Below are 25,832 nucleotides of genomic sequence, written 5' to 3'. Positions count from 1 at the left end.
GAATCATTTACCTCAGTGTCTCCAGTTTACAGTGTTGACTCTTCAGTCCATCAGAGAGAAGCTTCACTCCTGAATCCTGCAGGTCATTGTTACTCAGCTCCAGCTCTCTCAGGACACAGTTTGAGGATTGTAGAGCTGAAGACAAACTCTCACAGCACTGAACAGTGAGATAACAGCCCTGTAGCCTGTGTAGAGGACAAACACAATATGTATGTGTTGATCTGGTGTGTTTAATAGTCTGAAGCATGTATGAATGTAGTGACTGGTTTAACTTCACTAATTAGTGAGCACATCTGGTGATTTGAGCTTTTAATAGGATTTAGGTTTATGCAACACAAGTAAATGGCTTCCTTCAGATGTCTGAATAGATGAAGAAATATTTTAATCAAAAGACGAGAAGATCATACACAAAGGTCCACAGATGACAGACAATAAAACACATGAACAAACTAAATAATAATCATTTCCTTTAGCACATGTAAAAGCTGCATATCAACAGACAAATCAAAGCAAACAGAGATACAGAAATATAGAAAATCAATACATCTATTTAGAAGTGCCAGTGATAAGGACTGCCTCACCTGTGAATGCTAAATTTAAGGACACATTATATCTCTGTGCTCCAGCTGTTTATCCTGATCCACAGGATCTGCCCTGGTTTACTGTCCAGTAGTCCCTGCCTTGGCTTTGTCCTCCTTCCTGTTCACCTGTCTGTCAGTTTCCCCCTCACCATCTGTCCTGTACCCTGTCATGGTTTCATTTACCTGCCTCTCCCCCATCACCCTTGTCCACTGTAACACCTCCAGCTTGCTGAACTCACTCTTGTTTTGGGTTTTCCTCTGAGGATCATCTGGAATCTTCTCCTAGAAGGGAGCTATGTCATGGTCCTGGTTGTCCTGTCCTGGTACTGTTGTATTATCTGTGTGTGTCTGTGTCTGAGTGTGTTTACATGGACACAGAGTTGGGCAAGCTACTAGAAAAATGTAGTGAGCTAAGCTATTAGCTACTCTACTTAAAATGTAGCTTAACTACACTAAACGCTACCCCCTGAGAAATGTAGCAAGCTAAGCTAAAAGCTACTTGGCAAAAGAGGCTTAGCTACATCTAAACTATTTTTGCAACTTTCATTTTTAAAGCAACTTAAACCCAAGTCAATCACATCTTAGTGATCAATAAAAGTGTCAATGAAACATATGAGGCAGAATAGTTCAGTTCAGTTATTTACTGTAAATAATCTGCTGTACTAAACAGAGACACATTATAGTATATAACAGCTAAAACAATCCAATAACACCAGGTGTTACACATTTAAAATACTATATCAGCATCAGGAATTAAGTTATTGCATCTTAACATGTACTCCTGGAGGTATGGTCATGAGGAAATAACTCCTCTCCCTCAGTCATCTTTCCATCAAGCAAGTTTCACCAGAGGTGGCAGTAATGCACCAAAACCGTTGTTGTCGAACACCGTAAAACAGGAAGAAGAAGAAGAAATCATCATTCTCGCCATCATATGGATTTACTGTCATCGGCTAGACACCGGCCTCACTGCTCCGTGAGTGTCGGTGCCGTCACTTATTGATCTGCAAATGGTAAATGTAGCTTGTGTGGACGCTACTGCGCTACTTTACTAATAAAATAGCTTCGCTACTGAAAAGCTATTTGATTTAAAAGTAAGCTACTTTTACATTGATTTTTACATTTGATTTGAAAGTAGCGACGCTACCGCCACGCTACTGAGAAATGTAGTTAAGTACAAGTAGTGACGCTACTGCCCAACACTGCATGGACACCAATAATTCGATATTAATGTGATTAAGACAATACTGTGATTAAGAATAACCATATAAACAGCGGTTTTTGATTAACTTTATCTGATTAAGGATAATCAAACTAAAGTGAAATCGAATTAAGACGTGTGGAGTATGCTGATTTTAGACATGTAAACACATTAATTGAACTATTACCGTCATGTAGGACTTATCAGCGCGTTTCGAACAGGATAGTCTATATACACACACACACACACACACACACACACACACACACACACACACACACACACACACACACACACACACACAGCTGTTTGCCACTCTTTGCCCCTACCGAGTCAGTGCAGACCACAGACGTCAGCATTGTGAAATGCGGAGGCTTTTTCTTCCGTTCAGCATGCGGTATGAACTTCCATTAAAACAACACTCTTCCAGCAGTTCATAGATGCATCTAATATCTCGTTTGTCACAGGGGGCATGCAGGAAATGTTCCCGAATGAAAGTGAAAGTGCCAAACTGTACGTAAAGTCGACAAATTAAAAATAAAACACCTGAAACTACAGGAAACTCTGGAGAAAATGCGGATAGTGTGGTGACTTGATGACAATAATTGAATTATGTGCAACATGAAAGCAACTTATAATTCAAAAAGCAGCTGATGTAAACGCCTTAATCTTATTATTGTCTTAATTAGATTAAGGCAAATAACTCCATTACTGATGTCCATGTAAACGTAGTCCGTGTTACCTGATAATTATCAACATAGAGATGGGTCAAAATAGACAGAATGGAGAAAACAACATCAGTGTGATCATTCCACTCTTACCAGAAAGGACTTTTAAGGTGCTGTATCATTTTATAGCTGACTTGTGTGCAATTTCCGCTAATAGACAATGTAGTTTACTGGCTTATTTCTGTTTATTAAGAGATAGTTCTCCTAAACATTTACTCACCCTTAAGTGGTTCCAAACCTTTATGATCTTTTTATTCTGCTTAACAGATAATAGTTTATGACAGCTGAAAACCATTAGCCATTGACCTACATGGTAGGAAAAACAACTGGTGTGTAAGTCAATGGTTACAGGCTTCTTTCTACAGGCATCTTCATTTATGTTTAACAGGAGATACAAAGTTTGAGAAAGGTTTATAACCCCTTGAGGGTGAGTAAAAATGTGTACATTTATTTTTTGGGTAAACGATCCCTTAAACAACCACTGCCAAAACATGAATCTAAACGTTATTAAAAAACACTGAAATATTAAATAAGAAACAATTATTAATGTATTTTCAAGTGCAGATGACATCACTATTGTGCATGTTCATTAACATGATATACTCTATTATTTAATTTGAGAAAGAAGCACTTTGACTTACTGAGCTCTTTTGGAGGATTTGATGACTGCTGATAGTCTGATGAGACACTCGTCTGATCTCTGGAATTTCTGAAGCTCAAACTCCTCCAGCTCCTCCTCTGAGGTCAACAACACAAAGACCAGAGCAGACCACTGGGCAGGTGAAAGGTCAGCAGATGACAGACTTCCTGTATTGAGGTGAGACTGAATCTCTTTCAGCAGAGTTTGATCATTCAGTTCATTCAGACAGTAGAACAGATTGATGGATCTCTCTGGAGACAGATTCCCTTCAAGTTTCTGCTTGATGTAGGCAATTATTTCCTCTTTGCTCTGGTCTCTGTCATCCTGCTGTGTCAACAGGCCTCGTAAGAGTTGTCGATTGGACTGGAGTGACAGACCGAGAAGGAAGCGAAGGTAAAGGTCCAGATGTCCATTCTCACTTTCCAGAGCCTTGTCCACTGCAGTCTTCAGCAAATCAATCATACATTTAGTTTTGCTTTTCTTTCTAAAAATAGGTAAAGGTTTCTTGTTGATGTCTAGAAACAGATGTTGATAAAGGGCTGCAATGAACTCCTGAATGCTCAAGTGAAGAAAGCAGTACATGGTACCAAGAATGATCCCCGTCTCCTCCTTAAAGATCTGGGTACACATGCCTGAGTACACCGATGCCTTATAGACGTCAATGCCACAGTCTTTCAGATCGCTCTCATAGAAGATCACATTGTTTCTTTCCAGCTGCTGGAAGGCCAGTTTCCCCAGTGAAAGGATGAGGTTTGGATCCCAGGAGACATCTGGTGTGTTTTCTCCATCATACTTTCTTCTGCTCTGCTGGATCTGAAAGCGGAGAAAGTGTGTGTACATCTGTGTCAGAGTCTTGGGAGATTCCTGCAGTGTTTCAGCATTAGCCCTGTGTTTCAGTTCAGTATTTCTGTTCTCCTTCAAAATGTTCTGGAGAACAGTGGCTGAAATCCAGCAGAAGACTGGGATGTGGCACATAATAAAGAGACTGTTTGACTGTTTAATGTGATCAATGATTTCTCTGGCCTGATTCTGATCTGTGAGTCTCTTTCTGAAGTACTCCTCCTTTTGGGCATCATTGAATCCTCGTATCTCTGTCAGCCGGTCGATACAGTCAGCAGGAATCTTACTGGCAGCTGCTGGTCTGCTGGTGATCCAGATGAGAGCAGAAGGAAGCAGATTTCCCTTGATGAGGTTCGTCAGGAGAACATCCAGAGAGACTGCTGAAGATACATCACGACACGTCTCATTACCAGCAAAGTTCAGAGGAAGACGACATTCATCCAATCCATCAAGGATGAACAGGACTTTGAATCGTGTGCTTCTTGTAAGGTTCAGTCCTTTAGTCTCTGGGAAAAACTGAGTTATGAGGTCTTTTAAACTTTGTCTTTCTTTCTCCTTTAAGTTCATCTCTCTGAATGGAAGAGGAAATATGAAGCTGATGTCTTGATTTTCTTTCCCTTCAGCCCAATCCAGAACAAACTTTTGCACAGAGACTGATTTCCCGATGCCAGCAACTCCTTTTGTCAGGACAGTTCTGATCTGCTCGTCTTGTTCAGCTGCTTCAAACAAATGTTTGCATTCAACTTGTATCTCTAGTGACTGATGACGTCTGGAAGCAGCTTCAATCTGTCTGATCTCATGTTCAGTGTTGACCTGTTCACTCGCACCCTGAGTGATATAGAGATCTGTGTAGATGTTATTCAGAAGTGTGGAGTCTCCTTGCTGAGCAATTCCTTCAAACACACTTTGATATTTCTTCTTCAGGCTATATTTAAGCTGATTGATGAAAAACAGCTCATCTAAACACAGAAGCAAAGAAACAGAGAGTTTTAGTCTTGACTTTTCCAGCTATATTAGTAAGTGTCAGTCTGACAGATACCCATGAGTCTCTTACCCTGGAGAGTATCAGCAGCTTGATCTTGCTTCATCTCTCTCAGGAAGAAGAGTGTGAGATCAAGAGCTGCTTCTGTGATTCTGCTTCTGTTCTCATTAAACTCCTTTACAAACTCGTGTTTGTTTTCTTCTTGTAAGATTTTCTTAAACTTTTGCAGTTCTTTCTTCAGAAACTTGATCATTTCACTCTCAAGATTCTTTATTTCAAAAAAGAGAAGAACAATATTTCACAAAGACGTTCATTCACATACAGTAAATATATTATAATACATGTCTGTAAGTGCTCAATTCTGACTGGCTGTTAAACCTTTTATGGTGTTCTGTTTTTTTCAGCTAAAATTGTTCAGGCAGGCTTTGAGCACATTACATTTCCATATCACTATGCTGAACAATTTCAGCCATTTCACAACGACAACAATCAAACCACATTAAAACATAGCAGAAGGCTTTGGATGAGACATGTAAAGAACAAGTCCTAGACACAGGAGCAGTTTGAGAACAAAAACCGGACAAATGTCTGAATTACTACAACTACAGATGAGATGTTTGACAGATATAAGATCTTTCAATAAACATATTGTCTGTTATAATATGAATTTTAAATCATTTTTCCCACCTGGAAGATCTTCGAGAGATCTGTGAAACTCTTTTGGCTTCTGTGAGTCTCGTCTCTTGAATCTGGGAACTCGTATTCAAAACTGTTAACAGATAAAACTACAGTAAATATTTTAAGACAAACAAATACAGATATATCTTAAAAACATTGAAAACAATACATTTTCTGTAGTTCTCATAATAAGGAGACAGTCAGTACAGTAGACTTGTGCTATTGGGCCACTGCGAGAAGCACTTCAGGAGAAGCACTTTAGCAACTAGAGCAACACCGTGTAAGTACATTTAGACTTGTCTTCAGTTGCTGTGTTTGGTTAGAGAACACTTAGACTTGTTTTCAGCTGGTTGTGTATGGTTGTAGGACATTTAAACTTGTTTTCAGCTGTCTGTGAATGGTACTAGACAAGTTTACCCACTGTTTCCTTGGTTACTGTAAGAGCTTGTGGGTCGAGTGCGGACGGTTTTGCGCCCCCCGCCGCAGTTTCGGGTGTTTTTACTCTGGAGGCGTGTCCAGCTGAATTCAACCAGCAAGGTGTTCAGGGGTGTATATAAGCAGCTACTCTCACTGAGGCAGCGGTCGCGGCCGCCTCGTGTGAAGACCGACGAGAGTAAAGACCATCGACTCTACCTGCGCGACTCTAAAACCGACAAGAGTAAAGACCATCGACTCTACTTGCGCGACTCCACCAAGCAAAGACACCGACAAAGCACTTGAGTACTTTTACTTCATTATTTTACTTTATCTCTGCACTCATTATTGTTTTCCTTGCACTTTTATTATGTGTTTACTAATTCCTGTTGTTACTAACACTCGCAGAGCACGAGAGGTACGCTGCAGGCGCAATCCTCACAACCTTCGATCAATACAGGTATCTGCTATTTCTCAACTCTCTCTCTCTGTGGGCCTCTGGAATTGTCAATCTGCTGTTAACAAGGCAGATTTTATTACCTCCATAGCCACTCATTCTGACTATAATCTCATGGCTCTAACTGAGACCTGGTTGAGACCGGAAGACACTGCTTCACATGCAGCTCTTTCTACTAATTTCTCTCTTTCCCACACTCCTCGTCAGACAGGGAGAGGGGGTGGGACTGGACTACTGATTTATAAAGAATGGAAATTCACTCAGAGAACGTCTCTGCCAAAAATCAGCTCCTTTATATTCCATGCAGTCACCATTATCCACCCCTTCTGCATAGATGTGGTTGTCATCTACCGCCCACCGGGTACATTAGGTCACTTCTTAGATGAACTGGATGTTCTTCTCTCATCTTTTTCTGATTATGACACTCCCTTGTTGGTGCTAGGTGACTTCAACATCCACATTGAAAGACCTCAAGCTGCTGACTTCCAGACTCTGCTTGCCTCTTTCGACCTCAAAAGAGCACCTACTTCTGCTACTCACAAATCAGGTAAATCAGCTAGACCTTATTTACACTCGACATTGCCTCGCTGATCAAACACTAGTAACTCCACTACAAACATCGGATCATTTCCTTCTGTCTCTCAACATCCACATTACTCCTGAGCCGCCACACACTCCAACCCCTGGACTACACGCCGCTAGCTGCCACGGGCCCTCTGACAAGTCATCATGGATGAAAGTGAAGAGCGGGATTGGGGGAGGGGTGAGATCACATTTAAAAGTGAAGAGGGGGTGGATGGTTGAGAACGCGGATGCGAGTGAGGGGGGTGGGGGGCATGGGGGTGTGTAGGAGCGGGCCCTTATTAATGTCTCTGGGGGCCCCCTAAATGCATGGGCCCTTAGAATCGTCCTAACTCACCCACCCCTAGCGGCACCCCTGCCTCTGTTTACTGGAGTGCTCTTGTGGATTACAGGTGTGTTACTCGTTCATGTACACTCAGAGCGTGTTTCACTGGTTTGTGTTTTAATCTTAGACTATTTCTGTTTTTATTGTTAGCTGTCTGGATATTGGATTAGTCTTTGTGGATTACTCTTGATTATGATTGCTTGTTTTGTGCCCTTGCCTGTCTAAAAGACACTCTGAATAAGAAAGTAAAACCATCACTAGGTGTCCGTAAATGTCTTAATTCACCAAAAGTCTTTGAGTCATTTGATTAATCCAATCAACTGATTCATTTACTAATGACTCTATTTTCTGGATTGTTGGTTCACAATAATATGTTCAATACAGTCCAAGTGTGTCCAATAATGTAAAAGACTGAATACCTTTTGACTGATGATGGTGTCTTCTCACTGAGGTTTGGAGGAGGACCATCTTTAGACCGGTCACTCTTCAGAGACACAGAGCTGTACACACGTGATCCTGATCTCACACTGAAGACACAAACACACCAGAGGAATAAACTGCAGGAGAAACTTCAGTCTCCTTTACAAGAGTTTATCAGAGAAATATGAGTTTGTTCAGTTTAATATAATATCCAGATCAAGCTGTCTGTAATCTAGACTGATCTAAACACATTTCCTGAAGTTAAACTGAAGCTTTGTCCATCATTTGATCAGGCAATAGCAACACAAATAAGTGCATTGTTGTTGGTCTTTGTTCTTCAGAGAAAGTGTTGAAATAATGGTGTAAAAACAGAGTCAATACCTGTGTTTCTCTGAGAGAGAGTCCTTTACTCGCTCCTCTGCCATACTGCAGCTAAAACACCAATGCAGACATTAGCAGAGCGTTCAGGAAACAATCATATATATATATATATATAGTCCTTTACATGAATGCAGTTGGTTTAACCCCTGATCTGACACCCCAGCTATTTCACATTTGATTTAAGATAAATGCATGTTATATAGAGTTTATCAAGATAAGTTCAGGTTTAGTCAACTGTTGATTGAGTTAGTATTAAAATGTCTTCTCTATTAAAGAGGCTATTTGGTTAGTTAATGAGTTACTCTGACGGTTAAAGGTTAAATGCAGTTCTGTTTAAGGATCGTCAGCTTGTTGTTGTTCAGCAGCTTCTCTTCCTGTTCAACTGGAAGGTCTGCTTTAACTTTACTTTTGATTTGGTGACTCTGAATGTTTAGAGTTATATTTAATGCTGAATTATTGGAAACTATTGAGTCAGTCTGATATAGAAGAGAACAAACACTTTAAAGGGATTAAAAAAGAAAGCTTTTAGACACAGTGTTTAAATGACCGTGTTTGACTCAGTGTTTAATCTGTGTTGGAGGATTTGATCTTCAGGATCAGACATTTAAATCACACTCACACATCTAAAATCCCTTCATCATCTCCACAAATAAGCGTAATGTAGAAGAATGAAACTCACATGCAGAAGTACAGACGCTCTTGTGCAGCAGGAACACAATCTGAGCTCTTTGACTCGTTCACTTCACTAAAACACACCTGTGTGATCTACAGGTATATCCTGAAATATTACTGGCTCCACAGAGTGACACTGACATGAATATTCATGAGGTTCTCCTGTCTGTGGGCGTGTCCTGAAGACAACACATAAACCACTGGAGCTGAAGATATCTGTGCAGCTTCTCTGAGCACGAGTGTGCTAAAGGAATATTGAAAAAGTATAATATATTATATATAGTGTAATATAGTGTGTGTATATATATATATATATAGTGTAATATAATATTATATATATATATATATATATATATGAGAATAGAGAAAAATGTATTTGAAATGAAATCCAAGAGGTCTCTGAAAAATATTTAAAGCAGTATTGGACTAATAAAATAAGATTACAGATGAAAATATAAATGAGTACACCCTTTACAGATCTCTGATGAATTATTACTCTCTATCGGATGCTGTTCAATAATATAAGTGTGTTTATACATTAGATTAGTCAGGACCAAAAGCCAAAACTGTTGTTAATTTAGTTGAAATGTTCATTCATTCATTTTCTTTTCAGCTATAGTCCCTGAATTTTATCAAGGGTCACCACAGTGGAATGAACCGCCGACTTATCCAGCATATGTTTTACACAGCCAGTACTGGGAAACACCCATACACACTAATTCACACACACACTCATATACTACGGCCAATTTAGTTAATCAATTCCCCTATAGCGCATGTGTTTGGCAACTGACCCGGCTGGGACTCGAACCAGTGACTTTCTCATTGTGAGGCGACACTGCTAACCACTGAGCCACCGTGTCGCCCTAGTTGAAATCTTGCAGCTTGTATATTATTGATTGTTAGCAGCACCTCATTTAAATGTATTATCTGTCTATTTGTGGAGGTGTTTGGTGATCACTCTCTTATTTTAATCCACATATCTGTTTATTGGTCTATATTCGCTTAGAAATAGATTATAATACATGTTAAAAGCAGAAACACGGCTCATTTTCCTCTAGTCATCCTTTAATTAGCTGATAAGACATGCACTATTTTAAAATGTCTTTTATATATGATTTATCCTTGATAGGTGTACTTGATATTAAGATCTGCAAGAGAACAAGATTCGTGATTATAGATCTTTTAGTTTTGCAGAAATACAATAAATGAATCTGGATATATTTATTTAAAGACACTGACGTAGTGTGCAGAGGTAAACTGGGTTAGGGGTTCATTTAGGGTCCATAGTAACAATTATGATATTTTCCTTATCAGGATATTCTTCCCTGCTGGAAAATCCAGCTAAAACCAGCCTCGGCTGGTTGGCTGGTTTTAGCTGGTTGACCAGCCTGGTTTTAGAGGGGTTTTGGCCATTTCCAGGCTGGTTTCCAGCCATTTCCAGCCTGGTCATAGCTGGTCAGGCTGGAAAATGACCGGCTTAATCCAGCTAAAACCAGCTTGACCAGCCTGGCTTAAGATGGACATAGCTGGTTTTGGCTGGACTTCCAGCCTGGCTAGGCTGGTCAAGCTGGTTTTAGCTGGTCATTTTCCAGCCTGACCAGCTAAGACCAGGCTGGAAATGGCTGGAAACCAGCCTGGAAATGGCCAAAACACCTCTAAAACCAGGCTGGTCGACCAGCTAAAACCAGCCAACCAGCCTAGGCTGGTTTAAGCTGGTTTTGCATTATTAAAATAATATGTTATTCATTTTAATGCTTGTGAATGACTGAACCACAATCTGTGGATACACTTTTAGAAGTAGTGAGAAGACTATAAGTGTCACCAGCTTGAAAGAATAATGATATAATTAAATCAGAGGGGATAATTGTGCTAAATATATCCCTGCTGAAAAATCCAGGTTCAACCAGCCTAGGCTGGTTTTAGCTGGTCGACCAGCCTGGTTTTAGAGGGGTTTTGGCCATTTGCAGGCTGGTTTCCAGCCATTTCCAGCCTGGTCTTAGCTGGTCAGGCTGGAAAATGACCAGCTAAAACCAGCTTGACCAGCCTGGTTTAAGCTGGACATAGCTGGTTTTGGCTGGGCTCCCAGCCTGGCTAGGCTGGTCAAGCTGGTTTAAGCTGGTCATCTCCCAGCCTGACCAGCTAAGACCAGGCTGGAAATAGCTGGAAACCAGCCTGCAAATGGCCAAAACCCCTCTAAAACCAGGCTGGTCGACCAGCTAAAACCAGCTAACCAGTCTAGGCTGGTTTAAGTTGGATTTTTCAGCAGGGTATATTCTAATAATGTATTTAAATTTTAACCTTTTACAATTGCTGGAGATGTTTTGTCCAATATCTCAAGAGTCAGTGACATATGTAAATAAATAGTGTAGTCATAATAGTAGTGATATGATAATAGTGCCTTCTAATACTTCTCCAAAAAGTTCTTTACTTTATTTGAGAAACCCTATATTAGTGCCCTAAATGTCTTCTGTGTGCTGTGAGGAGTTAGCGATTGATCGGGACTTTTATTTTGGCGTGGTGCTGTGACGTCATTAGCCCGGGCTGCAAGCACTCGTGCGTCTGTGCGTCCACAGGAGAAAGGTTTGTGTTTTTAAAGCTTTGGAGGAGGATAAACTCGTGCAAACCGCTCGATTAAAGCTGAATGTTTGTACACGTGACGCTGAGAGATGTGACATGAAAAGTATTTTAATGCTTTATATAGTATGTTTGAATGCTTTTAACAGTAACGAGTGCTGTTATTAGGATAAGTTTACGCACATGACCAGCAGAAATATGCGTCTTTACTTTTTATAAACCCTGCAAACGCTTGTATGAAGGTTAAAGCAGATATATATTACAAAACACACTGATAATAAACTGTAACAGTCTGTGTTGGTTTGTAAATGTGTGGTGGTAGTTCAGTTTTGGGTGTTTATGTTTTATCAGGCTGTTTTCTGATCACTGATTTACCTGAAACCTTAATAATATTATTTAATATATATTTATATTTAACAGAACAATACTAACAGAAAGAAAACAACTGTTGAATCGACTGAAGAAAGATGGAGCCTGTTAAACTGGAGAGTGAAGATGTGAAGATTGAGGAAGAGGCGCTTACAGTGAAAAAAGAAGAGTCTGAGGAACAGACAGGTCTGTTTATTAAAACTCATTTTATCTGTGTGTTCACTAAACATCTTCAGCTAGAAGCTCAGGGCTTATTGAGGTAAAGTTTCTTTTATATTCGCACATTCAGACTTTCTCCTTCATAATATCACTTCAGAAAATGATTCTGTGTCAATTCTAACTAGTGAAATCACATGTTGAGTTAAAGTTTTTTATAATCCAGGGCTCGAAATTAACTTTTTACCAAATTAACTTCAACTGTTTAGGAGCATCCACCAAAAATGAATCGACATTGTATTTGAAAACAACATCAATTAGGACTAACAAAAACCAGAAACAACTATCTAACTAATGCTGAGGTGACTTATTGATATTTGTGTGCAATAATTCCAAAATGAATGTCTAATAATGATCAAATATTAATGATGACGATGATGACAATAATAGTAACAGTGGATTACATTTCTCATTATCATGCTGCCTTAAATGTGCTTGAATGAGTGATCCGCTATAAAACGTCTGTTACTTAATAAAATAAAATAAATAGTTTGCATCAAACAAAAATGAATGTAATAAATAATATTTCTGCTACAGAACGAACGAAAGATGCACTTTTTAAAATAAATAAATGAATAAAAAACAAAGCAGCTGCTTGCCATCGCGACAGCAATAAGATCCAGTGGACAGCCGACCGCTTTCACTCCATAATGGCAGAATCGCGGGGCTATTGCTGGGTGATGCTGTTGCAATGGAACGTTCTATTGAGGTCGCCTCTTGGTCATTCTAAGCTCTTTGTTGCTGCTTATCGCCGCCAGCTCTCATTGAAAATCTTTGACGCTCTCGCCGCTTTCGGTGTGAACATACAGTAGCATTAGCTTTGTAGGTGAAGTTAGTTTGACTTTTGATATTTATTACACATTTTTTGTTGTTTATTTATCATACAAACTCTCTTGGGTTGTTATATTTTGAGCTGAAACTACATTAGAGAGACAAACATATACATTCATATATATATATATATATATATATATATATATATATATATATATATATATATATATATATATATATATATACACATACATACATACATACATACATATATATATATATATATATATATATATATATATTACACATACATATATATATATATATATTCTAGTAAAAAAAATGTCAATATTGCAACAGAAACCATGCACCTATACTTTTGCAATGCACTTTTTTTATTGTTATCAGACAATGACTTTTATATAGAGAGATTTATATAATAATATATATATTTTATAATGTGAATCCTTCATAAATGGCTGAATTTTTATAAAAAAAAAACCTTAAAGACAGTTTTAGATTGTATATCTTATGTATTACATATTGCCAATGATGGCTTTTTATTGTTTCAGTTCTCTTTCCTTCAAGTTCTTCATGAGTTTCTGTCTTCTGTTGAACAGGTTCAACTCAGCCAGTTCTGCAGCCGATGATGGGTGAGTAGATGATATAGATCATAGGTCTCAAACTGGATTCCTGGATAGCCGCAGCTCTGCACAGTTTTGCTCCAACCCTAATCAATTACAGCTGATGCAACTAATCAAGGGGTTCAGGACTACTAGAGACTATTAAGCAGGTGTGTGCTGGAGCTGCTTGGAGCTAAACTGTGCAGAGCTGCGGCCCTTCAGGAATTGAGTTTGAGACCATTGATCTAGATCAGTGTTTCCCAACCCTGTTCCTGAAGGCACACCAACAGTCCACATTTTCAACCTGTCCCTAATCAAACACACCTGAATCAACTTATCATAACATCAGAAGAGACTCCAACACCTGAAGTAATGGGTCAGAAAAGGGAGACATCCAAAATATGTACTGTTGGTGTGCCTCCAGGAACAGGGTTGGGAAACACTGATCTAGATGAATGTGCAGCCATTTATAATCGTTGTCTTGTTTTGAGCGATGCCAAATACATTTAATCAATGGGTTACGTTTTAAATAAGTGGCAAGAGGAGTAGGATACATGGACCAATAATAATTTGTATGAAATACAACCTAAACATTTAAACTGATTTTATTACCTTTTGTTTATTTATTTATTTATTTATTTATTTATTTATTTTGTTTAACTCTGGCCAAATCTGCCCACCGGCCTCTGTCCCTCAAGGCCTCATAAACATCCCCTTATCATAATTATCTTCATTACTCTGTCGCCTCTACACCAATGTGTGTGGTGTGTGGTCTACCGCAGTATGGCTGTCGTCATGTCATCCATATGGATGCTCCACACTGTTGGTGGACGAGGAGATCCCCCCCCTTGTGTAAAGAGTGTCCAGATAACTGCTATATAAATGTAAGGAACTATTATTTGTAGTATTATTATTATTACAAGATTTGAGTGATATTTGAAGTGATGAAATATTGGATATACAAGTTAACTCGTGGTTTTTTGGGTGAAGGTGAAGACCCCACTCAGTGTTTGTTCTGCACAACTCCTTATTTTTGATTATCTCCATTATGGGCACTCCATTGGTGGCTTTTATTGAGCTAAATGACGTTTGCTGTTTGTTCAAACTACTTGTCTAAAATGAATCAACACAATTCTTGAGTGTTTTTGAGGACAACCTAATTGTTTTACGTTTAATCCACTCAAATTTATAAAAACGGATAAGTTAACTTATTTCCTTCATGTTGTCCCAACACAAATCCATTGAGTGGAACCCAGCATTTTTGACACTGTAGCTGGGATTTCAAGTTTAAGTTTGTCGATGGTTTAATTCCCTCAAAACAAGTTTTGGGAAGTTGCCACCATTACACCGTGTCTGAGGGGTTATCACACACTGGATAAGCACTTACTATATACGAATATAATGTTATTTAATATAAAACAATGCAGATGCAGTGGAAGGAGTGCCCAGTGTTGAGGCTCTCAGAGATGTTTTTTATTTATATATATATATATATATATATGAATATATATGACTTTAACTATATATATATATATATATATACACAGTTAAAGTTAGAATTATTCGCTTTGAATTTTGTTTTCTTTTTTTAAATATTTCCCAAGTGATGTTGAACAGATTTAGGAAATTTTCACAGTATGTCTGATAATATTTTTTCTTCTGGAGAAAGTCTTATTTGTTTTATTTCGTCTAGAATAAAAGCAGTTTTTAATTTTTTAAACACCATTTTAAGGTCAATATTATTAGCTCCATTAAGTTATATATTTTTGATAGTCTACAGAACAAACCATCATTATACAATAACTTGCCTAATTACCCTAACCTGCCTAATTAACCTAGTTAAGCCTTTAAATGTCACTGTAAGCTGTATAGAAGTGTCTTGAAATGTGTTGAAAAAAATCTCTCCGTTAAACAGAACTTCAACTCTATATATATATATATAAGTATAGCCATACACATTATGCTTTATTTCATTGTGTCATTACCCTTCTGTTGAACAGGTTTAACTCAGCCAGTTCTGCAGCCAGTGATTGGTGAGTAAAGGATTGTTCATTTTTTGGGTGGACTGTCACTTTAAGACTTCTCTCTGTTGCTCAGTATAAGTGTCTCAGCTTTGTCAACAGGTTTAAGAGAAAACGTTTTAACTTCTGTTGTTCTACAGATCTGCATTATATATATATATATATATATATATATATATATATATATATATATATATATATATATATACGTACATACATACATACGTACATATATATACAGTATATATATATATATATATATATATATATATATATAATATTACAATGTATATTTATCATTATCTATTTCATACACCTGAACACCTGATCACTTGCTCTTATACACAGTCAGAGAACATTTTGTAATTTTCAGCTCCAGTTGTATTATTTGCGCTGTCATTATGTCATAGACACATCACAAGATCTGCAATGTTGACTTGAGATTATAGTCTACTGAACTACAGAACATTTGTAGATATCAATATAATGAAAAGTCATTGTTATAGTGATATTAATATATGAACTATCCATATCGCAGAGAAGTGCATTAAATTAACTACATTGTATGTGCCAAACGTTCACAGATTGTTCTTTAATTGGCTCAGAAAAATGCTCTACCTGCTTATTTTAGTAAGATCATCACATCAATAGATGATTTTTTTAATTGCTGATAAAATAGAATTTTGTAAGTTAGTTAAATGGTAAGAAATATCACAATACTCAACAACAATATGGCATATTTTCCCAGTATCATGCATAAATGATACGGTTTGTAGCTTTAACGAAGATTAATTGTATTTAATTATGTGTACAGTGAACTGTTACTTTGCATTTAATTATTATTTCTGCACTGTTTGACTCTTCAGCACAAACCAATGACACCAGTTTTGTGCGATTCAGAGGAAATAATGGGGTGGAGAGTGATGCACGACTCTTGAAATATTTTGGTTATATCTAAACAACGAAAATAGATACGGTGTTTGTTTTATCGGCACAAATCTGATTGCCTGTTTACTTGGCGATTTGACACTATTCTGTTGGTAGCTCCATCCAAATACGCGCTTGTTGTCATAGTCTGCTAGACAGTCCAGCAAGGATCTGTTCTAGCGTTGAGTTTTCCACACAACAGCGCTCTTCCCTGAGCCTGGAACTGGATTATTGTAGTGATTGTTGATTTCACTCTTCCTCAAATGCTTCACGTGGTTCTGTCTTCGTCTGTTGAACAGGCTCAACTCAGCCAGTTCTGCAGTCAGTGATGGGTGAGTAAGTGATAGCTGAATGTGTTACCATGCTGAAACTCATACGGATAATATCACTCGCTCTTATACTGGCGGGACATTTTTCACAATCTTTCCAATCAAGAGGTGTCCTGATTTGACTCTCCCTCAAGATGTTTACGGGTTTCTTTCTTCTGTTGAACAGGTTTAAGTCAGCCAGTTCTGCAGCAAATGATGGGTGAGTAAATAAAGAGCTAAATGTTCAGTTTTAGGCGAATAACCCTTTTAAGTCGGGCATACACTGTTCAATTTTTGTTGTTGTTGTAATTTCAGCATGGTACAAACTCAGACTGTATGGGAAAATCACATGCGATGTAAAGCTAAAGCTCAGGATTAATGAGCACACACTATACAGACTCATAGTTCACACTGTGTGTATGAAATCAACACGTAACACTTGCTTCTTCTTCTGTTATGTTTATGGTTAGCATATGGTTTATTTACGCCACTCAGTGGAAAGGAAGAAATTCACTACCACAACAGATGAATTTTTTTCCCTAATCAGATCTGTATCTCACAGATCTGAGAGTTTATTCACCTCAACACTCAACAAAGCTAAAATTCAGCTCAGAATCTGACCCAAAATAGCACAGTATACGCCTGGCTCAAAGCGTCCCTCTGTTGCTCAGTAAATGTCTGTCTCAGCAGCCTTGTGAACAGGTCTAAGGGCCGGCACACACCAAGCCGACACCAAACAACTAGCGAAACACGAATTCCAACTGTGTTGTCGCCCTCACGCCTGGACCAAAAAGCTGTACATGAACACACCAAACAGACAAACACTGACTGAAACGAGAGCCGCGTTCTGTGTCTGCATAAGAGGACGTCTTTTCTCACCAGCAGGGGGCACTAACCAATCAGAGCGCAGGTGTGAAATAGTGAAGTGACGAAGCCCAATTCTAGCCAAGTAGGAACACGAAGAGGCCATTTTCCTGTTCCTACTTGGCTAGAATTGGGCTTCGTCACTTCACTATTTCACACCTGCGCTCTGATTGGTTAGTGAATATCGTTGCTCTCGTAAGCCAATGACGATGGTCAAGAGGTGACGTGTGGAAGACTCCAAACACACTAGCCGATTCAACGCTGACCAATGAAGCCGAAGGTTGATCGTGTGTCCTGGCCCTTAGAGAATATTATTACTATTATTTTCCTATATCACACACCGCCGTCATGCATCTGTTAGACTGTCCGGCTGCTACACTTCTTTACAGTGTTCTTTCATCTTCATCACGTTATCAGTTAACATCCAGACATATGAACACATTTGTGAATCGATTCAGAATCCAAGCCTCCATGAGTTTCTGTCTTCTGTTGAACAGGTTCAGGTCAGCCAGTTCTGCAGCCAGTGATTGGTGAGTAAATGTTCTTCACAGCTTTGTAAACAGGTCACAAGAGAAAACGTTTACATTTCTGTTGTTTTTCAGATCTCTATGAGGGTTATTATGCTGTGTTTACACCAGACGCACTATATATATCGCGCTATACGCACGTAAATAGACGTGTGAACATTTTAAATTTACTCAAATCCACTTCATTTGCTTCTGTCTGCCCGGCTACTCTAGCTTCATTGCTAAATGGCTAACATGGATTTTATTAGGAGAATAGCTGTGCTTATGTGCTTTAGGAAGGCTGAAAAACAGCATGGATTCGTTTGGAGCCGTGTCTGAGTCCACTAGATCCTTTCAGAGGTGCAGCAGCTCTGAGTTCATCAACTCCTCCAGAAACTGTACCTCAATGGTGGAGGCTTTCAGCGGTGCTTCAGACTGAGCCCAGCCCAGTTTGATCAACGGTTGTCCAGTGTCGACAGAGGATTTTCCCCTGGAAAACAACTACAGGCGCTACGTCATAATCACGCCCCTACAAGAGCAAGCTCCTGATTGGTTAACGTAGCGTGAATGTCCGCTGAAGTTAAGATATTCCAACTCGAGCGATTCACGCGTCAATCGTGCTAAACGCTATACTTGCGCCGCTTCATTCGTGCGAATCGCGTCATTCGCTCCACGATATGTTTATTCGCGGCTTTGCGTTCACTTTACGTGTGGATCACTTACGCTTGACACTTCATCCGCATCTGGTGTGAACACAGCGTTATGCTAACACTGTTTCCTATTGATCAATCGGAGCATCCAATCACTCGCTCTCATTCTCGCAGGATGTTTTTCAACTTGTGCAAATTTTCCACTCAAGTTGAATTACTCACTCAGTCACTATATTTCAGCTTCATCCCTAATTTATCAGGAGTCACCACAGCAGAATGAACCACCAATTATCTCTGTCCAAATTTGTGCTTATTATCATTGTGGTTAAGATCTTGTCCTAGCATTGAGTTCCACACACGCCAGCACACTTCTCTGAACCTCGAAGTGTTGATCGTATCAAAGATGTTTTGATGTTACTCTCCCTCGAGTGCTTCATGAGTTTGTTTCTTCTGTTGAACAGGTTCAACTCAGCCGGTTCTGCAGCAGATGATGGGTGAGTACATGATCGTTCAGATTTGACTGTCCCTTTAAGGCCAGGCGTTTAATGTAGCTGACATGAAGCATCAAGTGTTTATTGATTGAGTCTGTCAAATGTAGGTCTAGATTTTATTTACAGAATATGTAAACAGTCCGCCTGCTGCAGGCATAGTACAGCATCTGTTTCTTGACTTTTAGTTTAGTATAGTTTCTAGTAATATCGCCCTAGACATTAGTATTTTTCATTTCCTGTCTGTTTTAGTACACGAACTACAGAAGAATCGAGCTTTAAATAGGAAAATGATCACAACTCTTTTTGAAAGAATTTTGAACAAAATGCTAATGGACGAATTCGCTAAGCTAAAAGTGACCCTGGCAGAACAAGAAATCAGCTGAATATATTAATAAATGGATCAAGTCAACCGTTTAACTGTAGAAGGCTTGTAAAATGGGGCCTTTTCATAAAAAGGTGGAGTGTTTCCTAAAGATTCCCTCTGCTGCTCAGTAAAAGTGTCTAACAGAAAACATGTTCATTTCTGCTGTTCTGTCATGACAACTCTCTGAGAGTAATGAATATGTTAAAAGGCGATGTTGAAGTGTTTGGTCTTCGCTGAATATATCAGCTACGCTGCTGCTGCTGCAAACATAATGTACATGTCTGGCCGCTACACTGTTTTACAGTTTTCTTCCACCATCATTTCTTTGTCATTTAACGTCCTGACATTTCAAGAGTTCCCACTTAGATATGCTTGGCGTTTAAAGCAGGTTTGGCATGCTGTCCCGGGAGAGAGCCCTGAGCTCGGAGATATTTGAGCCCAGGGCTCCCGCCCGGTCGATAAGCATATCAGGAGATCCGAGATCAGGTATGTCTCGAGAGCTCCCCCTTTAGAAAAGGGAGGAAAAGGAGGAGATGGGGTGGAAGGGGGGATTCTTCCAAACGAAGATAGAGCAGTAGGAAGAAAATGATCCATTTATAGTAAACTAGGATCACTCTGATTGGATTATTACTGATTACAGATGAGCAACCAGACGTGCTCAATCATATCACGTGCTCCTCTCCAAATTAGTTTATGAAACTTCACTTAAATACACTTTTGACATTGGTGAATCGATTCAGAATCCAAGCCTTCATGAGTTTCTGTGTTGAACAGGTTTAACTCAGCCAGTTCTGCAGCCAGTGATTGGTGAGTACATGTTGGATGAGTGTTTAGGTTTTGGTCACTTTAACACTTCTCTCTGTTGCTCAGTAAAGAGTTCTTTAAACATTTCTGTTGCTCTACATATTTACTTTACATGGGTTATTATGCTACTGTTTTGATGGCGTTCAACACTGATTCATACAGATAAGATCATGATGATCATTGTGAATGTATTGTGATGTGTTCACACCAATAGCAGAGCACACCGTCACTCACTGTTATACTGGCGGGTTGTGTTTTCAGTCTTATACTGGCGGGCTTGTATATTGTTTGTTCCATGGTGGGCTCTGATAAACAGACCAACAAGACACTCTTCTAGCATTGAGTTCTTCACACAACAGCACACTTCCCTGAACTCAAAAGGGTTTATTATAGTGTGGAGTGTCTCAGAGATGAGTTCATTTCATCTCGAGTGCTTCATGAGTTTGTTTCTTCTGTTGAACAGGTTCAAGTCAGCCAGTTCTGCAACAGATGATGGGTGAGTACATGAGTGATCAGTTTTTAGGACTTCTCTCTGTTGCTCAAAAACACCAAAAATGCTCCAACACCAGTCAAACACACTTGAAAAAGCTAGTGAAGGTCTTCAAGACCGCTAGAAAGCAACAGGCTGGAGTGTTTTATTAGGGTTGGAGCTAAACTCTGCAGGACAGCGAGCCTGATTACACCTGGACACTTTGTGTGTTTTGTCTGAACGGATCGCTCTCTGATTTCTGAAAACTGTTCCAATTACATTTGGATGCTTAAATCCAGCGCTATATACACATTTAATTAGCTTACGTCAACTAAAGTGTCAGATACACTGCATTATATTTCAACCCAGGCTCATTCTGAGAACGTAGTCCCAGGGATGTTTCTGGAGACCGCGAAATACGTCCCGGGAGGTAGGTATTTTTGCAGTTTTTGTTTTCGTGAGTCCGCGAGAGGCCGCTGTGCGCGGTTTTTTTCCACGGCGTTCTCGCGTAAACCCGCTAGAGGCCACTGTCGAACGACCTTCCGCCTGTCTGCCTGGATGACAGAATGATTGACCGTGCGACCGGCCAATCGGCGGGCTGACCCACCCTCCTCCGTCCCTAAACCCAACCAACGACGATTCACAAAAGCCGTCCAGAAAAAGAAAAGCCCTCGTCTGATTTTTACCACGTTTTCAGATTTTGACCACATTCTCACCCTGTGATGAACTTGTTCGCTTCATTTTTTGAATTTTGTTTTTGTTTTTGTTTTCTTACCTGATTTCTGGAACCGCTCTTCCCCGGACTCAAACCCGGTCGTCGTCGTCGTGGTCAGCCCCTCCGCCAGAGTACACGAAGAGCTAACCGGACAAGCTGGTTGCAGCGGGAAAGCCCTCCACAAGCAAGCACCGAAGGGAACGGCGTCACACCGCCCCGCAGCGTTCGCTTAAAAAAATGAAATGCAGCCATACATACCCCCGGCTACGTATTTCGCGGTCTCCAGAAACGTCCCCGGGACTACGTTCTCAGTATGAGCCTGGGTTGTTATATTTAGTTATTAGGGAACCTGATTTACAGAAACGTAAGCTATTATATCTTATTTGGCATACAAATGATTTATATGCCGGCTGTAAAACACCATTACAAGCACACAATGTGGGCTCTGCGATTACTTTCATTATAAACGTGGTTTTGTCATATAGATATGTGGGAGACGTCATTCAAAACTCTACAGGGTTTACATTCATTTGTGTATAACCCACACTCTTTAATTTGACCATTCTACAGTCAAAAATAAATCCAACGAAACAAATAACACGCACTGAAAAAAGTGTTGCATGCAAAACTGTTGCAAACAACTTATTTGCGTTGAATTTAAACAAACAAATTAAATTTAATAATGTTCAACTTAATTTGTTTGTTTAAATTCAACCTAAATAAATTGTTTACAACCACTTAACGTGAAAAAATTGAGTAAATCCAAGGAATCATCTTTGAATAATTTTTTTCAGTGCACATCTCAAACTATCATGTGGTTTTCCATTTGTGTTTGCATATGTGATGATCATACAGCCCACAACACGCACTCTCTCGTAATTTTTTGTAGGAGTGAAATTTACATATGCGGTTTCAACAACAAGATGCATTCAGACTAGTCCAGTTCATCTCTAATGCATCCCAGAGCACCTCCTGAAGTGGTGTAATTGGATTTATATCAATCTCAAATGTGTTTCTGAGGACATTTACACCTCATTTACATCTTTTTTAAAATTTTATCATTATTTTTTAGGGGTTTTCACCTTATTGACAGAACAGTGGAGATTTAAAGACAGGAAAGTGTGGGGAGCAGGGATAGGGGAAGGATCGGCAAAAGACCTCGAGCTGGGAATCGAACTCGGGTCGCCGTGGGTGCTATATGTCGACGCACTAACCTGTTGGCGCCAACACGATCAAATATTTATCCAATCAGAAAACGCATGATGTGAGCAGGTGTAAACAGCTCTGTGTTATGCCGCGGTCACAGTAGAGTTTGAGTATGCGAAATTCTGTCGTACGGCATTTTGAAAAGGGGCGGGATTAAACAAGATGATCAGACATTAAAAAAGCGAGGGATTGGTCCATATTCTAAATCTCTGTCCAGAGAGGTCATGTTTTGATCTTTGATTGGTCTCACGCTGTCACGTAATGCGATTTCACAGATTAGAGTTCACCAAGCTTCAACTTTGCAGCGCAGTGAACTGCGAAACTTGTCACATGAGCTTGCGTTAACAGTTTGGGGAATGGAAGTCTGTGGGGTGAAAAGTGGCGTCTTTAAACTGTCTGATACACTTGTTTAGAGGTTTGCTTCTGTCAACACGTTATCAATTAACATTCAGAAATATAAATCGATTTTTGTCATCTAAGAATCATATCCCCCCCCAACTCAATCATGTAGAAGCTTTCCGTTCTTATTTACTTGATCAGAGTTTTTCCTTGAGGATTTTACACTACTCTGTTGGTAGCTCAATCCACATATGTGCTTGCTGTCATTGTCTGCTGTACAGTCCGGTAAAGATCTTGCCCTAGCGTTGAGTTTTCCACACGCCAGCACACTTCTCTGAGCCTGGAAGTGGATTATTCTAGTGTTGAGAGTGTCAGAGATGTTTTGATGTTACTCTCCCTCGAGTGCTTCATGAGTTTCTGTCTTCTGTTGAACAGGATCGGGTCAGCCAGTTCTGCAACAGATGATGGGTGAGTACACGAATGCAGAATGTTCAGGTTTTAGGTGAACTGTTGGGCTTAAAATAGTGCCATAAAACCAAAATCTTTAAATATAGTTCAAGTGAGACTGACTTGTTCTCCTGTGTAATTTAAATTCCTTCCTCGTGTCAATCAGCTGCTCTGTCTATGAGCTGATATATGAGCAGTTCAATGATGGAGCCACTGATTTACACGGCTTTAAAGTGGAAGTGAAGCACTCAGCCATGTTTACATTATTTTGTAAATTGATTTCCACCTTATTCATTCATTTTCGGCTTAGTCTCTTTATTAATCCAGGGTCACCACAGCGGAATGAACCGCCAACTTATCTAGCAAGATTTTACGCAGCGGATGCTCTTCCAGCTGCAACCCATCTCTGGGAAATTTATTCATTTTCTTTTCAGCTTAGTCCCTTTATTAATCTGGGGTTTGGAATGAACTGCCAAATTATCCAGCACATGTTTTACGCAGTGGATGCCCTTCCAGCTGCAACCCCTCTCTGGGAAACATCCATACACGCTCATTCACACTCATACACTACGGACAATTTAGCCTACCCAATTCACCTGTACCGCATGTCTTTGGACTGTGGGGGAAACTAGAGCACCCGCATGGAGAACATGCAAACTCCATGCAGAAATGCCAACTGACTCAGCCGAGGCTCAAACCAGCGACCTTCTTTCTGTGAGGTGACAACACTACCATTTCTACTTTAACAAAAGCATATTAAAACAAACTTGATTAGTGTAAGCATTTTGCAGAAAAGGGCATGTTTCCCTAAAGTTTTAGAGCCAGGGCGCTGCCATCTTGGAATATGGCAGTGGCCGACCGCACAGGGTTGGTTCCGTTCCCTCAGCAGAACAGATGGTTTAAACGCTGGTTTAAGTATGCTCTGTACAAATGTTAGCGTGTGGACTTTTTTAAAATTCCAGTACTGAACTCGATACTTTAGACAACACTAGTGTGTATTACATATGCATAATAAATTTAACACACACACACACACACACACACATATCTTTAAATCGTTTATTGTAACTGCGATTAATCGTGATTAGTTTCTTGCGCAGCACTAATAATAAATAATGGAGTGTTTGGGGAAGATCGATCAGTCAGTCATCCTCTGGTGGATTTACGCGAGAGCAGCAGAAATGGGAGATCTGAATAAGCATACACAGCGCCCTCTAGTGGATTCACGAAAACCACTGCAAAAAACGTGCCTCCTGGGAGTATTTGGCGCTCTCCAGAAATGTAAACAGTGGTACGTTTTCAAAATGATCCTGAGTTGAGACTTTCAGAAATGGATGGTGTGAGACTGATAACGGCAGCCAGAATAGAGAGTAATGTCAAAATGTCCCGCTCCCATACACACTGCATTACAAACACGTTGCTCAAGCGGTAACTCGTCTTTTGTAATTTGATGCAAAGATGATATGATACATAGATGAATGCATATAAATGTTCATGTGTTTAATTAAACAATCAGTATATTCAAAACTTAAGATGCTGATGAGGGTTACAGTCTTATGGAAAGGGTCCTTTATCTACTGTGTTTTGAAGTTCCCACAACATCAGTGCTTATCCTGATAGACTGAATGTGTCTAACGCTGGCGCTGATCTTACTGTCAGGATCTGCCTTCGTTTTGAGCCAGCCGCTGCAGTTGGTCCAGCAGGTCCCGCAGAACCAAGCGTCCAGGAGTGCTGTGGTGATCGTGCGGCAGCCGGACAGGACGCCTCAGAAAGTCGCAGACCACGGCTATAAATGCTACGTCCCGGACTGCTCGGGGGACGTCAGCACTCTACACACGCTCCCCGCAGACAAGAGCAGTCAGGAGGTCTGGCTGAAGTTCATCTACGACCGCGTCCCTGCGCAGGTCAACTCAAAGCTGATGGTGTGCTCGGCTCATTTCACTCCTGACTGCTTCTCCAACCAGGGCATGTTTCAGGCCGGATTCGCCTCTCGGCTGATCCTCAAGAAGGGCGCAGTTCCCACCATACCCGCCTCAAAGATGCTCACTCCAAAGGCAGTGAGTAGTTACTCCTACTAGCTTTGCTTAAATTGTGGTCTTCTCGAGCTTAGGATCAGGAAAGTGTGGCATAATAAAAGCTCTGCTGATTTTGTGCAGCGTTGCAATCGTCTTTCATTAGAAACTGCTTCAGTGTTTTCCTCTCGTTTCTCTTCACATCTTTACTCTGCTTCATACTACCATGGTAAGAAGTGTTGAATACAC

The 25,832-nt window shown here is 39.8% G+C and overlaps 2 protein-coding genes across 5 annotated transcripts in view; one reads left to right on the top strand and one right to left on the bottom strand.

Moving 5' to 3' along the window:
- On the bottom strand, positions 1–9,077 carry LOC130221913 (NACHT, LRR and PYD domains-containing protein 4E-like). Its single transcript, XM_056454470.1, has 7 exons — positions 8,909–9,077; positions 8,230–8,280; positions 7,848–7,955; positions 5,660–5,741; positions 5,045–5,240; positions 3,152–4,949; positions 1–185 (listed from the first exon to the last, which is right to left on the bottom strand). The coding sequence occupies exons 2-7, from the start codon at positions 8,271–8,273 to the stop codon at positions 8–10; spliced, it is 2,406 nt and encodes an 801-aa protein (XP_056310445.1). The 5' UTR covers positions 8,274–8,280; positions 8,909–9,077; the 3' UTR covers positions 1–7.
- A 2,351-nt stretch (positions 9,078–11,428) lies between these two features.
- Positions 11,429–25,832, top strand: part of si:ch73-389k6.1 (uncharacterized) — a 36,992-nt gene continuing 22,588 nt past the window's right edge. Inside the window, exons 1-12 of one of the 4 annotated variants that reach the window (XM_056454465.1) lie at positions 11,429–11,484; positions 11,899–12,033; positions 13,458–13,490; positions 15,461–15,493; positions 16,708–16,740; positions 16,904–16,936; positions 18,078–18,110; positions 19,198–19,230; positions 20,366–20,398; positions 20,859–20,891; positions 23,560–23,592; positions 25,231–25,628. In XM_056454465.1, coding sequence (XP_056310440.1) covers positions 11,946–12,033; positions 13,458–13,490; positions 15,461–15,493; positions 16,708–16,740; positions 16,904–16,936; positions 18,078–18,110; positions 19,198–19,230; positions 20,366–20,398; positions 20,859–20,891; positions 23,560–23,592; positions 25,231–25,628 — 783 coding nt within the window. In that variant the 5' untranslated portion in view covers positions 11,429–11,484; positions 11,899–11,945. Of the gene's footprint in view, positions 11,485–11,507; positions 11,585–11,898; positions 12,034–13,457; positions 13,491–15,460; positions 15,494–16,707; positions 16,741–16,903; positions 16,937–18,077; positions 18,111–19,197; positions 19,231–20,365; positions 20,399–20,858; positions 20,892–23,559; positions 23,593–25,230; positions 25,629–25,832 lie in introns of those variants that run through there. The other 3 variants (XM_056454466.1, XM_056454468.1, XM_056454469.1) reach the window with 3 other exon arrangements.

Source organism: Danio aesculapii, chromosome 4 (assembly GCF_903798145.1).
Source record: "Danio aesculapii chromosome 4, fDanAes4.1, whole genome shotgun sequence".
In the NCBI taxonomy this organism is placed as follows: domain Eukaryota; kingdom Metazoa; phylum Chordata; class Actinopteri; order Cypriniformes; family Danionidae; genus Danio; species Danio aesculapii.
The sequence above is the reverse complement of the archived record's forward strand: the minus strand, read 5'-3'. Positions and strand labels throughout refer to the sequence as shown.